At 40.5% G+C, this 17,720-nt stretch overlaps 1 protein-coding gene across 2 annotated transcripts in view; it reads right to left on the bottom strand.

The window, feature by feature from the left end:
- Positions 1-17,720, bottom strand: part of LOC149262525 (TIP41-like family protein) — a 249,842-nt gene that overhangs the window by 50,020 nt on the left and 182,102 nt on the right. For both annotated transcript variants that reach the window (XM_089424848.1, XM_089424850.1), the window contains exons 2-3: positions 2,873-3,058; positions 2,477-2,567 (exon numbers count right to left, since the gene is read on the bottom strand). In XM_089424848.1, coding sequence (XP_089280974.1) covers positions 2,477-2,567; positions 2,873-3,058 — 277 coding nt within the window. The remainder of the gene's footprint in view (positions 1-2,476; positions 2,568-2,872; positions 3,059-17,720) is intronic.

The raw sequence follows: 17,720 nt of genomic DNA, 5'->3' as shown, positions 1-17,720 counted from the left end.
CACTTTAGATGGAGGTTCTTTCTCCTTTAACTCGGCTAGGGAATCACCTTGTTCTTCTCCAAAAACTGTCTTCACAATATCACTGTGGTATCTTGTTCTTCCTGCAGTAGGTAGCAACAGATTCTCGCACGTGTGGAGTGTACTTAACCCAAAAACAATACCAAAGACTTCGCTCTTCCTTTCCTTCTCTTCGTTGGTTATGAGGCTCCTTACTTAGTGATTTTCGCACTTCTTACTTCAGACTTGCTTTTCCAAATTGCTTGTTCACAAATGAAGGCCGAGCTGCCTATTTATAGTGCTTCGTCCATCAAAATGACCAGACTTGAGTTATAGGTGAGTCGACTTGTCATTCTAGAAGCATCCTTACACTGACATGAAGAGGAGCTCGTAACAAGGTCTTGGAAGGCTAATAAATTTTCTTTTACAATGGATTACATGCCCAAAATGGGTCTTCAAACTTTGACATTGACTCTATGAACTTGATGACCAAACCTAATAGCTCAGAATAGGAGCCTTAACTAAAAATAAAATTTCTTGCTCATGAAACCCATGAGACAAGCATTACAAAAATAACCTTATTTTTCTTCTTTACATTAATTACATAAAATCATAATTACACGTCATTATGAAGACTGAACCTAGTTACACATTTCAACACCTCCCAATGTAATGATGTTAGCCTTCAAATTCTTAAACCATGTAATATACTCCTAAAATTTATCAAAGTCACCCACTTGGGATTAGAAAGATCAATTTCAAGACTAGTTACCTTAGTGATATTCAATATTCCAAAGAGTGCCTTAAAGGTAGCATAGATGTTCTTCGCACTTTTGTTGTCCTTGGTGTGAAGGATCAAATTAGGCTCAACATATAGGGCAATAAACTTGAGTTTTTCATCCTTCACTAGGCATATGAGGTCATAGTTATCATCAATGTCAAGAGGAAGGGATTTCTCCAAGTACTCTAGAAACCTTTGGTCCAAATAAGGATGGTCATTTGGTCTACCTAAGTATGATTAGTAACCCAATTTAAATGGTCAACTATCCACTTTAAGTCAACACAAAGGGTTAGCTCAACTAGTTGTCCTAATGTCGATAGGCATGTGGTTAGTGACACACTAACAAGTTCCAAATTCATATCCCATTAGATTAGACTAACTAATTTACGCTATCAAATTTACTAAGGATGCCATTAAAAAATGTGGGGGAACATCCCTTGGGTTTCCCTACAAGGCTTTCCTTGGAAAAGGATATCCACTTTGAGTCCATAAGGTTCAACAACAACACACAGAAGAAGCCTTTGTATGAAGAAAAACAGAGTCTTCAAAATTTCACCTTGATAGATCCAAAAGGAAAATATAAGTACCAATGTCTTCTAGAAAAAACTCTACATTGCACTACCTCATGTTGTGGAACAAGCTAAGGAAGAGTGTGTTGACCTTGAAGGAAGGCTTAAACCCTTAAAAGGGGATGATCCAAAAGAACCTTATTCCCCAATTGCAAAGAAGCCTTAAATGATGCTATTATCGAAAAATATTTTAAATCAATCACTATAGTAAGTGAGAGTCACACCCGCTCTAATACCATGTTGCTATTCACAAGAGAGAGAAATTCAAGCAAAACCAACACAAACCTATAAAGAAAAAATAACCAGCACTAGCGCAGCACAATACTTGAAGATATATCACACAAGAGGAGCACTAGAAAGAACAACCCAAGAACAAGTCCTACACCAAGGGAAAGAAACCCAAATACAAGAGGGAGTGCACCCCTTAGGAAAATCACTTCAATAATGAATGAATCACTTCAATGAGAAATACAAATGAGACAGAATGTGTAAATACCCAACTCAAAGGTTGGGTGCTTTTCCCGATAGAGTTTTGATCCTACATGTACAAGGTTAGCCTTAGCAAGCCTACAAATACAATAATGATATAATATAAGGTCAGCCATGGCCAAAATTGAAGATTACACCCATATTTTCAACATTGAAAAATAGGTTATGTCAAAAATGTGTCCCGCCATGGTTTTATGTAGTTCTATTTTCTAAAAGTTCATAAAACTAATCTTTATGTCTAAAATTTATTTTCTTAATTTAGTTATTATTATTATAATATAATCCAGGGAGTTAGTTCAACTGGTTGTTGCCAATGTTGTTGGGCATTTGGCTAATTCTATGTCAGCAAGTGCTATATATATGAAATTTTGAAAATGAACCATAGTCAACCCAAGCATTAAAACAAAGAGAGATTGAAGCTACCAAAACCCAACTTTTATTTATAAACTTAAGACAAGGAAGGAATAAAAGCACATGTCCATTAAATGACTCACAATGGCACAATGCAGTAGAAAATTGACTCAAAATATCTCAGTCAAACATTTCCACCTTTCTCTCAAGAGGCATTCCAATGTTAATTAGAAATGACTACACTGAAAATCCTCTAACAGCCAGTCCTTAGATTGAAAAGAATGCAAACCTGTTTTCTGTTGGGTTCCAGTGCTTCACTGCCAGAATATGGTGTTGTGAATGTGTAATCATAATCCAGTATCACCTGCTGACTTGGCTTACTGTATAGCAACATAACTCATATTAAGTAGCCAAAATAAAAGATTTTACACATTAGCATGCTGTTCATTTTTTTATAACTCAAAACAAATATAATACAAGTGCTGGGACTAGCAAAACCCCATTTCCTATGAGCTCTGATTGAACTAGAACAAAAACTTGAAGATTAGGGGAAAAGAGGACAATAAGTTGGCTTAAATTCCATCACAAAACACTGCCAGTCCCTTCATTTCAAGGACCATTAGCATAATTGCATGATGTTGTTACCTATTATTCATACCACATTGAGGTTAGTAATAACTCAAACCTTCTAAACTTCCATTTAGCTGCAGCTGGGACTTCAACTGGTGGTAAGGCTTCCTGCTTCCATCCCTGGAGAGCATCAAATGCATTAAAATGAATTTTAATTCCAGTTTCCTCATGAACCAACTCAAGGGAGCTCTCTCCAAACACCATTTCAGGTAAATGTGCAGATCCAAGATTTTTCTCCCATCTGCAGAAACAAGGTATTTTAGATGGTGGATAGCTTTTTGGCAGGGAGTCATATATGCTGTTCTAAATGGGATTTATCACTCCAAGCAAACAATAATACTAAATAAGTTGATTTGACCTCTGGTGAGATTTATTTTTTTTTAAATAAATAAATAAAAATCAGAGAAGTTATACCTAAAACATCGCATCCTTCACATGAGAACCAAATTATTGAACAACTTTTACAAATTGGATGAATATCTCCCCAGACATGAGATATAAATTCATTCTAACAACAGTACTGGTAGACATTTCATGCATGGGAAATACAAAACTTTTATTCAGTGTCTATGCCTAAGTTGCACGAAACACCAAAACATTTTGGAGTTTCCGAAACGGGTACATTTAGAAACGTCACCTCCCAAAAATGGAAACTTCGGCCGAAACACCGACTGAAACGTCATACATATATATATATATATATATATATATATATATATATAAAGTTATAAATAAGTGAATAACACATTATCTTGCAAGTAAAAAGGGAATAAGACCCATAGATGACAATTTAGAAGGAAAACCAAGTCTATATTAACTCTCATAGATGATTACATGATGGTCGAGTTTCAGTCGAGTTTCAGTCGAGTTTCAGGTATGGGTACAGCCCGAAACGTCGGGTTCCTAGAAGTTTCGTGCAACATAGGTCTATGCATAATGTGCAACAAACGTAGCTTAAAACAACCATAACTATCACTTCATTACCCTGCTCCAGTTATGATGAAACAGTATTATTTCTTGTCCACATGCATCTGCTGATTATTATGAAACAAATATTTTGTGCAAAACACAGCCTAAATAACCAAATGTTAGCCTCACAATGACTTTTTTTAAGATTAAGAAATCACACCCGAGTCTAAAACCTAAAAAGATAGGCTGCAACCTGATAAAAGTGGCGATAAAACGCTATAGTATTTTCCACTCAAGTAGACTTCATAGTTTATGTTTCCTCAGCACCCTTTCCTGCAGAAATACTGAGCATTTACCATAAAGGTTGCAAAGAGGAACTTACGTCTGCAGTTTCGACATCAGCCATGTCAAAATTATACTTAACATTATTGCACCAGTCAGTCCATCAGGCTGTGGTCTAGTAGTTGAGACAATGTGTCACCATGCAAACAACCTAGGTTCAAACACCAGCAGGCATAGAGCCCGTGTGCTATTCAGCTGAATTTTATGGCTCCCTACATTAATGTGAATTGTGATAATGTGGATATGGGGCTCATAGCAATTATATCATACTCAGATTCAGATCAAAGCAATTTGCCCCAAAATTACAACTTGTACAGGACTCTGATCAAAACCAGATTTTGACTTGGCAAATGATTCAACCAAATAAAATACACAAAATCTTTAAATTTTGATAAAATAAATATATACTCATGCACATCAATGTGAATCCAAAACATTAGAGATCAAATATGCAAATTTATTGATTTATATTGGATGTCAAGGTGGAAACAAGGAAAACGTCATCAAGATACATAAACTATAAGTTCCAAGATGTTAGTTTTTGTGGTTACCCATAAGGTGTTTATGTTAATTTTTAGGGCTAGATTGTTATCTGCAATAGATAATTGCATTTATAAACTTTTTCATCATTTACATATTACATTCACCCCATAACATCATTAGCAACTATATAGAGAGAACAATAACAACATCAATGCAACATAATAGTAAAGAACAGTAGAAGAAAAGCATGCACAATTGAGACACCAGGAGTTAGGTTAGAGACCAAGAAAAAACCCCACAAGGGGAAAAACCGAACCAGATTCCTCTTCTATTAGATATTCATCAAATGTTCCACTGAGATACAAAGTACAATGAGAATAAGATACATCAATCACATCAGGCCTCAGTTCACAACTTCGTTTGTGAATAGAATGATCTATTAATCACTCAAGTCCAAGAGAGAGCTGCTATCATATCATGATTTCATATCCATGTCACTGTCATCATATATCATAATAGCAAAGTCACTATCATCATAGAGCAAGGTCACTGTATGTTAAAATTGGCAACTAGGGACAAACTCCACATGGATCATCTTATTTATGACAGCTGATATTTTTCTTGGATTCCTCTCTCCGAGAGGTGTAGGATTGATCTAAAGATCATCTGATTCCGACATGTACAATTGAAGTTATGAATTTATTTTGATTATGGACAAATTGTCTAGGTCGGCCAGCAAACTTTTGTAGGCTCAGAAGCTCAACAGTCATGTCTATTCATCCTCAACGTTTGCTATAAATACATGATGCCTTAGCCTCATCTGAACACACTCATCTTCACACTTCTCTCTCTCTCCCCTCATTGATTGGGTACGGATTTCTAGGCCTCTCTCTCTCCACACGTCCGAAATTTCAGGAGATCGAAATTTCAAGGGAGTGAATTTCAGGAGGCCAACTTTTTGGACAGTTTGACCAAGCATTGACCAGCATGCATTGACTGCTATCTCTGTTTGGGCAGGCCACATTTCTGGGCACAAAAATCAAGGCTAAACATTGACTATTGACCAGCATTGACTGCAGCTCGGGCTGACCGCAGGTGGATTGTTTGACCAGACTTTGATTGGGCTAAATTTGATTGTTTTGAGGGTTGTTTTATCTTGCTATTTGGAGGCCGAAGTTGACTGAAGTTGACTGATTTGCTGAGGGTCAAATTTGCTCTGTTGACCAACGTTGACTTTTCTGGTTAGGGCTCTTTTGCTGCTGTTATAAATTATCAGATTTGTAAATTATACTATCTCTCTCTGCTGAACTATTGAAGACTAAAAGAGGATTTGATCAAGGGTTTCCCCACATTGGGGTTTTGTAGCATAAAAACTATGGCTGAAGTAGGAAAACTGATAACTTATAGACTTGAATATAAAATTACACACAGGTATTTAATATAATAATTTATTAATATATATAAAAATGTATAAGATGATTTGAATGTTACAATGAGGCCCTGCTTTTATACCTCAGCAGGTGACCTTTCGTGAAAGGGCATGTCTTTTAGACATGCCTTTTCACTTAATTTAATGATTATTTAACCTAAATAATATTTAATTATTTAATATTTATATTTATTTTATTTATCTAATTGTTATGAATTATATTCATAACAGGTTTGTCCCCGGATGGTGCCACATCTTGTGTCCTCTTGTCTTGGCTTGTCTTCTATTGTTTATGTTTATGTTCTATCTGTATTTTACTATCATGTTGATGTGATTGCTAATCTGAATATTGATACTGGACTAATAAAGAAATTGAAGTAAAATTGCTCTAAAGCATAGAACATACCATTGTTGCCTAAAATTAACATGGTATCAAAGTTGAGGTGAAGACAAAGCCCAAGCAAGAGTGAAAGAGAAATCACCGAAGACAATTGAACAAGGACAAAAGGTTCAATGGGTTCCTCATCCTACTTCCCGGATGAAGACAAGCTCCATGATAAATCTGACTATCATGGATGGAAGATGTCTCTTGATTTGACCTTGGAAGAAAAAGAATTGATGGACTATGTGCAAGGTAAAATCCTTGAACCTCCTTCAAATGCACCGACTGCTGCAAAGACCAAGTACAATAGGGATGAAGTCAAAGCAAAGAAGATTATAGGGATTCCATTGACAAGCATCTGGTGCCCTACATCTCTGAATTGAAGACCTCCAAGGAGATCTACGACATGTTGGTCGGCATGTTCAAGGTTAGTAATGCTAATCAAATTCTATTTCTCAAGAATAAGTTGAAGGATATTAAGAAGGGCAAGGACGAGGATATTCAATCCTATTTCTTGAGGATTACGAAGATCAAGAATGATCTACTCTCGATTGGAGAAGGCATTCCTAACAGGGAACTTACTCTCACCACCCTTGGGGGACTCCCACCTGAGTTGTATGTATTTAGAACCACCGTCCTCAACAATGATCGAATTCCAGGGTTTGAAGAATTGATGTCGAGATGCATTCAAGAAGAAACAAGAATGGTAGAGCAAGAAATGCCTTCTAATAGAAGCAACCCCACTGCATTCTTCGCTCATGCCAAAAGGAGAAATAATGCAGGGTCTAAAGGTCATTTCCATGGAAAACCTGGATCTAAGGGAGGAAGGAAGGGTAGGTGCTTTGTTTGCAATAAGTTTGGCCACTATGCAAGGGAGTGTCCAAATAGAAGGGACACATCGCATGATGATGATCACAATCATTCCAAGGGCAACTTCAACAACAACGATCAAAGGAATGGCAGGGCCAATGGCAAAGGGAAAATGAATGTGGGACATCAAGGAAATGGTCGACCCTCCAAGAAATCAAGGAACTCCAGATATGAAGAATCAAATGTTGTTAACAATAAGCAAAAAGAGTACTGTCTTATATCGGCCCTCTCCACTGCCTCTCATCTGGACACTTTGGGAAATTCACTGATTGATAGTGGTGCCTCAAGGCACTTCACCGGATATAAGGAAGCCCTCTCTAATTTGATAGAAAAGGAGACAAACTTGGAGATCATCCTTAGAGACGATGCCACCTATCCCGTGAAGGGAGTAGGGAATGTTACCCTTCAATTGAAACAAGGTAACACTATTCATTTGCAAGAAGTATTATATGTACCTGATCTCAAGAAGAACCTGGTGTCCATTTTAGCCATGGAGGACAAAGGATTCAAGGTGGCATTCATCGATGGAAAGGTATGTATTTGGAAAAGAAATTTTAAAGATGCTTTTACTCATGGGTTTAGAGTTGACACTTTGTATCAAGTTGGAGGAATCCCATTGGGAGCCATGTCTTGCAACACATCTCTACAATCTGAACTATGGCACCGGAGGTTTGCCCATCTTCATTATAAGGTCCTACCCAATGTGAGACAGATGGTGACAGGTATGCCCGAGTTCAAAGTAGAGCGTGAAGGTGTATGTTTGGGATGTGCCGAAGGAAAACTTACAAGGGGACCATTCCCCTCAAGTAATAGCAAGACCACAGATATATTGCAATTGATCCACTTCAACATATCTGGTATGATGCTCGTAAACTCTTTGGGAGGGTACTTATATTATCTCACGTTTACGGATGATTATTCTCGCAAGACCTGGATCTACTTCTTAAAGAAGAAGGATGAAGTGTTCACCTGGTTCCGACACTTCAAAGCCTTGATCAAACCAAGAAGAAAATCAAGATATTGAGGACTGATAAAGGGACCAAGTACGAATCCAATGAATTCCAAGATTATTGCAGAGAAGTTGGCATTAAGAAGGAGACTACAATGCTATACACTCCTGAGCAGAATGGTGTGGCTGAAAGAAAGAATCGCCCTATTGTAGAAGTTGTTTGTGCCATGCTTCATGATCAAGTCCTTCCGAAGTTTCTATGGGCTAAAGCTGCAAATGCCTTTGTATATGTTCAAAACTGATTTCCTCATCAAGCATTGGACTCCAAGACTCCTGAAGAAATGTTCACTGGTGAGAGACTCAATGTCTCTCATTTTAGAACTTTTGGAAGTCCCGTATATTTTCATGTGCCGAAAGAGAAAAAAAAAGTAAATTGTGTGCATTTGAGAAGAAAGGAATCTTTGTGGGCTATAGTGAAAATTCTAAGGGATATAGAATTTATGTGGTTGGTCAAAAGGAAGTTGAGATAAGCCATGATGTCACCTTCGACAAAGATATGGCCCTCCGGAAGATCAACAACCTTCCTATCTTAAGGACAAAGAAGTTGACACCAGAAATCAGGGTGCAAAACAAGACGAAACGATGCCTGATGAACCTATGGATCCTATTTATCCTCCTCCTCATGAGCCCTCCTCCAAAAGGAGACCCTCATGGCTTAGGGAGACTCTCGAAGATGTCGAGAGACACATTGTACCAAGGGGGACTTTCAGTGAAAGCAAGAAGCCGAACAGGTATCAAGGATACTTGACCATCATGAGCACTATCATTCAAATGAGCCTTCATCATTCGAAGAAGCCGTGAAGCAACAAGTATGGAAGGATGCTATGAATGAAGAATACGAGTCAATTATGAAGAACGATGTCTGGGATGTGGTCCCTAGACCCTAGGACAAATTGGTTGTCACCTCTAAGTGGCTCTACAAAATCAAGCATGGAGATGATGGAATCGCAGACCCTCTCATTCACAAATGTAAGAGGGAATTGGCTTCTGAATTTGAGATGGACCTAGGACCGATGCACTATTTCCTAGGGTTGGAGGTCTGGGAAAAGCCAGGTGAAATTTTCCTCTTTCAAGGAAAATATGTTGTGAAGATATTGGAAAGATTTGGGATGGTGGACTGCAAGCCTGTGACTACTTCGATGGAACTTAACTTTCAGAAGTTATGTAGTAGTGTTGTTGGACCTGAATTGGGAAATGCTTCTGAGTATTGTCAACTCATAAGAGCACTGACGTCCTTGGTGAACTCCCGTCCGGACATATGTTTTGCAGTTAACACATTGAGCCAATATATGGTTGAGCCTCATCATATACATTGGATTGGTGCCAAGAATCTTCTGATATATCTTTGGGGCACAATTACTCATGGATTGATATTCACGGTCGGAGATGTGAGGATGCACGGTTATTATGATGCTGATTGGGCTAGCAGTGTGGTGGATCGCAAGAGCACTTCTAGATGTTGTTTTTCGTTGGGTTCTGCTTCAATATCCTGGACGAGCAGGAAGCAGAAATCGGTTTCCTTGAGCACCGCAGAGGCCGAATACATAGCTGCTAGTATGGCCTCCTGTGAAGCGGTCTGGTTGAGGAAGCTCTTCAGTGAGTTGTTTGGACATCTGTTGGATACCACCGTGATCCTATGCGACAACTAAAGTGGGATCTGATTATCAAAGAATCTCGTGTTTCATGATCACTCCAAGAATATAGATATCAAGAACCACTTTATCTGGGATATGGTACAACGAGGAGCAATAAGGCTCCATCACATTGGGACTGATGAGCAAGTCCTCGATATTCTGACAAAGCCCCTTGGGAAGGTCAAGTTCTTAGCCTTTCGAGAACAACTTGGAGTCGTAGAGAGACCCTCTTATGAGGGTCCTGTATGAGATGGACATTGAGCTCTGGGAGCTCCGGGGGCTTGGGGTACTTCTTGGAGCAATGAGCAACAATAGGGTGAGTGGTTTAGCCTTCCCCTAGTGGTTTGTTATGTACAAGGTGAGTGGTTCAGCCTTCCCCTAGGATACCCCTTGGCGACATGTAGGCAAGATGAGTGGTTCATCCTTCTCCTGCTGAGACATCCTACCCATGCAGTCTGGGACTCATGGGAAGTGCCTCTCATCTGGCCAATGAGTAGGGAAATGAGGATAGGGACCATAGTACTACCAATGGACGCGTCGTGTACTACTGTACTCCCTATGCTAGGATGACTGACATTGATCTGGGATCAATGGGAACTGACTTCGGGTCAGTAAGAGTGGTATGAAACACTCTCTTTTGATTGGAACTGACTTCAGGTTAGTAAGAGTGGTATAATAATAAGACACTCTTTTATTTGGGACTGACTTCGGGTCAATAGAGAATGGTATGATATATTCTCGATCACTTCTTTTTCTTCATAGTTCAGCAGAGCAGAGCAAACTAGTGCAGAGTAGTGCATTGATGGCAGAGATAGTACAGATTGGCAGATGGATTAACAGATGGAGTTCTCCCTAGTTGAGAGGGAGTGTTAAAATTGGCAACTAGGGCCAAACTCCACATGGGTCATCTTATTTATGACAGATGATATTTTTCTTGGATTCCTCTTTCCGAGAGGTGTAGGATTGATCTAAAGATCATCTGATTCCAACATGTACAAATGAAGTTGTAAATTTATTTTGATTATGGACAAATTGTTAAGGTCGGCCAGCAAACTTATGTAGGCTCAGACGCCCAATAGTCACATCTATTCACCCTCAACATTTGCTATAAATACATGATGCCTTAGCCTCATTTGGACACACTCATCTTCACACTTCTCTCTCTCTCCTCATTGATTGGGTACAGATTTATGGGCCTCTCTCTCTCCACACGTCCGAAATTTCAAGAGGATGAAATTTCAGGGGAGCGAAATTTCAGGAGGCCAAAATATCAGGGGAGCGAAATTTCAGGAGGCCGAATTTCTAGACAGTTTGACCAAGCGTTGACCAGCATGGTGTTGACCTCCTTTGACTGCGTTTTTGTGAGGGCTATCTCTGTTTGGGCAAGCCGCATTTCTGGGCATAGAAATCAAGGCTAAACGTTGGTTGTTGACTAGCACTGCCTGCAGCTAGGGCTGACCGCAGGTGGTTGTTTGACCAGACTTTGACTGGGCTAAATTTGACTATATTGAGGGTTGTTTTATCTTGTTGTTTGGAGGCAGAAGTTGACCAATTTGCTAAGGGTCAAATCTGCCCTATTGACCAACGTTGACTTTTCTGGTTAGGGCTCTTTTGTTGCTGTTATAAATTATCAGATTTGTAAATTATACTATCTCTCTCTGCTAAACTATTGAAGACTAGGAGAAGATTTGATCAAGGGTTTCCCCATATTGAGGTTTGTCCTTGGCTGGTGCTACATCTTGTGTCCTCTTGTCTTGGCTTGTCTTCTACTGTTGATGTTTATGTTCTATTTGCATTTTACTATCATGCTGATGTGATTGCTAATCTGAATATTTATTCTGGGCTAATAAAGAAATTGAAGTAAAAATGCTCTAAAGCATAGAACATTCCATGGTTGCCTAAAATTAACACTGTATCATAGGTATCATAAGAGCAAGGGTAATGTCACATGTATCATTGTCACTGCCATATAAGAGTTATTGTCACTGTCACTGATGGTAACAAGGTCACTATCACTGTCGACAACAAGGTCATTGTCATTGTCACTATCGATAACAAGGTCACTGTCACTATCGATAACAAGGTCACTGTCACTGTCTATGTCAAAGTCTCTGTCATATCAAATTTATTGTTGCGATGGCAATGACACACTATCAACAAGGTTACTATCCATACAAGGGTAAAGTCATCTCAAAGTTAATGTCATGTCAATATCACCGTCATAAGTATATATGAATATCATTTGTCTTGCATTAAAGTCACTGATGACGTTATTACATGTAGATCATGGTCATGTATTAAAGTCACTATAAAGATAACAATGCGACTGTAGAGAGAAATGCCACCACAAAGTATAGCGTTCACTATAGATACATTATGTTGAAATTTCTAAGTCTATCCATTAGAAATTTTATCTATATTCTTCTGGTTTATTTCTCCAACTTGTTAATTACCAACAAGTTATTTAAACATATAAACATCGAAATTAACACATTACAGTCTCAACCATCTACAGATCAACAACTGAAATAAATAGCAAACACACAAGTGACACCGTTATTTTTGGACAACTTGTCCCCGAAAAAACCCAATGCGAGAAAACCGGTGCAGCAATTCTAAGGGTTTATTTTATTATGCAATCTATCCTTGAGTACAATTGGGTGCCAAACCGGCTCAACCGACAGAGAAAATAATCTGGCAGTAATACCTCTCTATTCAGAAGCATATATTTAGAAAATCTGCCCCACGAAAACCTCTCCAGCAACACTGAAGCACTGTGTTAGCCCTTCTGGCCTTTGCGTCAGCCTCAGAACCCTCTGCGTCAGCCCTCTGAGGCATTGTGCAACCTCGGTGACCCTCTGTTCACTCCTGCTACCCTCTACGTGGATGACGCAGGCCCTCTGGCCTCTGCATTGTCTCTGCTGGGCTCTGCATGGCCTGCTCTGGCTTCTGCGTCTACCTCTTTGCCTCTACACTGGTCTCTCGGCACTATCTTTGCTTCTCTATTTAGTACTCACTGACCCTCACTGCTAATCATTGATTCGACTTTACTTAGCAACCCCGCTCTAGTAAATCGAATGATTGATTACTCTGGTGTGTTCTCCAATTGACCCCCAAGCCTCTTCTTATACTTTTCTCGTTGGTTCTTCAACGGCCAAGATTAAATCTCTAATCAACGACTAAGATTAGATTTGGCTTGATCTGTGACTTTTGGAACCTTCTAACCCAGTTGTATATTAATACCCATTAATATTTTATTTTTCCTAAGTTTAGACTTAGGAACTCCATTAAAAATATTAATTTTTAATATCTCTTAAACCGGGTAGAATCTGCCCAGGCCCCAAACCATTTCTGGGTCTTGGAGATCTCATGTGCTTTAGCATCTCCACCAATTATCATGGCTAGAGCACATCTGATGCTAACCCAAATCAACACTCCCTCTTAGCGAGGATTGTGCTCTAGTAATACCCCCCTCACTGAGCATCACTTTGATTATCCGGCACCGATACCTGTGCTGATGCTAGGCCTCCCCGCCCAACATCCTCTGCACTGCTGCATCCTGTACTGCTGCCCATGGCCCTGCCACTGCCACTGCTGCATCCATACAGTAGCTCCCTCTGCATCCATGCTACTACTGGTCCATCCTCCCAGCACTGCAACCCCCTCTCATCATGCTGCATCGTGTTGCTACTGGTCCATCCTCCCAGCACTGAAACTTAGTTACTGAGAAGTAAGTAACTGAAACACCCAAATTTTGGCATCCCTGTTAGGCTAGAAACACTCCCGATGTTAAAGCTCTCTGCCCCACTAACAAGTGCTCCCTCTACTGGTCTCTGCGTTGCTGCAACAACTCCCTGCATCTCGCACCATTGCACACCTCTTTGTGCCATCCTGCATTGTTGCAACACTCTCTGTTCCACTTGCATTGTTCCAACCTGCTAGCCTCGCGTTGCGCGGGGACTCCTACACTGTAGCACTCTCTGCCGCTTCATCTTCATCCGTCTCTACCGACATCTGCCAGTCCTGCTACTCTTCGAGGCTCGCATAGCAAGGTATAATCCAAAAGGTTGGGTACCTCAAGGATCCTGCCCCTCATCGCCTGTAGTCGCCCTGACTACAGCTTGGTGTCTCCCCACCTCTTCTCTAGAGGTACATGAGCACTCATGGCACAATCGTCATCCTCCTCGACTTCCTTCTTCGCCTTCGTTGGCGCTGCCTTATATTCAAATGCCTCTCCCTTGTTCTTCTTCCTTGAACATTGGTTTGCATAATGACCTAGTTCCCCACAGTGGAAGCACTTGACCTTGGAAAGGTCCTTCTTCTTCCTCTTCTCCTGCTTTCCCACAAATGCCAGAGTTGCATCATCTTCCTCTTCCTTCTTGATCTGGACTCCTTTGTTGCTACTTCCCGCCTTGCTCAACCGCCTAATCTCCTCTTGACGAAGAGTCGCCCACAATTCTTCCCAATTTGGAAGATCTGCCATGCCCAGTATGTTCTAGACAAATGTCTCCCACTCCTCAGAGACTGCGTTAAGTGCGGTCCTTACCATCATCTCCTCATCCAGCATGGCTCCTATGGAAATCAGTTGGTCCCAGATCTCCTTCAACCAACTGAGGAAGTGATCTATCCGCTCCCCCTTCTGCATCTGGTATGACCATAGTTGATTCTCAAGTAACATCTTCATCTGCACAGAAGTATGTTGGTACAACCTCTTCAAGGTGTCCCACATTTCGTTTGTCATCTCCTTCTTGGCAATATGTTGGACCACATGATCCTTGACCCTATCAAGGATGATGCATTTTGCCTTTGGCCATTGCCTCCTCGTACTTCCCATTAGCTACCGAGTCAACTGGGATAGCCATTGTTCTCAAGACGAAGCCCTTGATGCAATGCCTATCTAGAATGGACAGGATCCTAGCCTTCCAGACCACAAAGTTGGACACCCCGTCCAGCCTATCATGATCCCTCAGCCCATTCACGGCCATCTTGTTGCTCTTCTGTCGACTCCTCTGAGTCTCTCTACTTCCCTCTGGAAGTTCTCCTTTCGACTCTTGTTGAGTCTTTGTACTTCCCGCCTGGAAGTTCTCTGTTGGACTCCCTCTGAGTCCCGATTTCCCTCCTGGAAAGCCTTCTGCCAATCATCAAGTCACCCCTCTTCGATCGTCTGTGCACCCGCAAAACTGATCCAGATTCCTTGGCTAGAAATCTGCTTCGGTAGAAACTCCCTCTACCTTGGTTTTTCCCTGGTAGGTATTGTTCTGACCCCAGTACCCCACCAACTTCGCACCCGCAAACTGCCCATAGCTTCCTATGCTCCAGCAATTGAAGGAATGAGCCTTTAGGCTCTGCGCAATCCTAGCACTGGAAAAACAGCTCCCTCAGCCAACTGCGTCAACCCTCCTAGTCTCTACATGGCTCTGCGTGAGCCTCTCTGTGCCCTCCTCAACCTTTGCGCTGGCCTCTCTCTGGCCTGGACTAATGACGTAGTCCCTATGCATCAACCCTTCCTCTATCGCTTCTACAAGGATCATCGTCTGTCACTTAGGATAGCTAATTCTACTGCAAATGCTCTGCTTAGCTGATGCCTTCAACTTTCTTGTGATCTGCAACCACGCTCTGATACCATGTTGAAATTTCTAAGTCTATCCGTTAGAAATTTTATCTGTATTCTTCTGGTTTATTTCTCCTACTTGTTAATTACCAACAAGTTATTTAAACATATAAACATCGAAATAAACACAATACAGTCTCAACCATCTACAAATCAACAGCTGAAAGAAATAGCAAACACACAAGTGACACCGTTACTTTTGGACAACTCGTCCCCGAAAAAACCCAATTCGAGAAAACGAGTGCAGCAATTCCAAGGACTTATTTTATTATGCAGTCTATCCTTGAGTACAACTAGGTGCCAAACAGGCTCTCCTGACAAAGAAAATAATCCGGCAGTAATACCTCTCTATTCGGAAGCTGATATTCAGAAAATCTACCCCACGAAACCCTATCCAGCAACACTGAAGCACTGTGTCAGCCCTCCTGGCCTCTGCGTCAACCTCAGAACCCTCTGCGTCATCCCTGCTGGCCTCTGCGTCAGCCTCAGAACCCTCTGCGTCAACCCTCTAAGACACTGCGTAGTTTCTAGGACCCTCTACGTCACTCTTGTTGCCCTCTGCATGGATGACGCGGGCCCTCTAGCCTCTGCGTTGTCTTTGCTGGGCTCTGCATGGCCTGCTTTGGCTTCTGCATCTGCCTCTTTGCCTCTACACTCGTCTCTCGGCAATATCTCTGCCTCTTTGTCCAGTACTCATTGCCCCTCGCTGCTAATCACTGATGCGACTTTACTTAGCAACCCCGTTGTAATAAATCGAATGACTGATCACACTGGTGCGTTATCCAACTCACCCTCAAGCTTCTTCTTATACTTTTCTCGTTGGTGCTTCAACGGCTGAAATTAAATCTCTAATCAACGGCTAAGATTAGGTTTGGCTTGATCCATGACTTTTGGAACCTTCTAACTCAGTTTTATATTAATACCCATTAATATTTTATTTTTCCTAAGTTTAGACTAAGCAACTCCATTAAAAATATTAATTATTTTAATATCTCCTAAACCAGGTAGAATCTGCACAAACCATTTATGGGACTTGGAGATCTCATGTACTTTAGCCTCTTCACCAATTTTCATGGCTAGAGCAGATACGATGCTACCCAAAATCAACACATTGCAAGCCAAAGAATCCACATAGAATTTGAGTGTACGAAACCCCTGAAAAGATTAAGCCACAGAATGCATGTCTACTGTAATGACTAACGCGATGCCATTGTTGATTACAACTCCACTAATTATAATTGTGATGTTAATTACGATGCCTTTAATGCCTATAATTATGATGTAGGTTATTGTAATGTATGCAAGCCATTCAAATAATAATTAGATGCCTCTGTTGAATAGAGTGAGACAATGTCACGGCAATGTTGACGACCAAAGAGAATTTGATTCGATCCAAGCCATTGTGACATAGAAAGATCAAGCCATTGTAATGCTACGTATAGAGCAGCTAGGAGCCAAAGGGATAGTGCGTCACTCTAATTCGATTTACTATAAAGTATTGATGCCACCTCAGAGATCTGCATGTGAGTAATTGATCTGAGTTACAAATATATGCGAGCCAGCAAGCCTCAAATGTATGTGAGTCATTGATCCACAGAGATATATAAGAATAGAAATGCGAGACATCATGTAATGCAAGCTCAGAGAAGGATAATATGAGCCGCTACTCTAAGATGCGATGCTCCAGACATGAAGAAATACGAACTTGTGCGAACCATATACACATTATAATGAACCATATCGAACCTTAGAAACATGGATATGATCATTTGTATGAACAATGATAGGGTATTTATATTTGTCTTCGGATGTGAAAGGACATGTCCAATAGAGGAGGCCGACATAAGCATTGAGAGCCAAATTTAATTTTGGAGGGAGAATACAAAATTAAAATTTCCTTTTAAATATATTTTCTTTAATAAATGGTTGCCCAACTTTGTGCAGCTTTAGATCTTTTCTTTGGAATGGATGGGCTTCATTTGGGCCTTAGGGTTTTCCTTTGGGAAAATTCATCCTGAAGCTGCCCAAATTTCAACAGTTTACACCATGTTTGGGGGTGCTTCATGAAATTTGGGGTACATGGCATATGATTAAACCATATATCTGCAATGGATTTGCACCAATGTTGATAATATCGGCGATATTTCGCGAAATATCGCGAATATCGCAAAATTTTCAAGGAAACGATATATCAGTGGGTAAATATCGCGATATTTTTTCCTTTCAAAATATCG

This window comes from Pinus tabuliformis, chromosome 6, assembly GCF_031772625.1.
Source record: "Pinus tabuliformis cultivar Carrire ecotype Pingquan chromosome 6, CPIR1, whole genome shotgun sequence".
Taxonomy (NCBI): domain Eukaryota; kingdom Viridiplantae; phylum Streptophyta; class Pinopsida; order Pinales; family Pinaceae; genus Pinus; species Pinus tabuliformis.
Note: the sequence above shows the minus strand (reverse complement) of the source record. Positions and strands in the feature narration are given on the sequence as shown.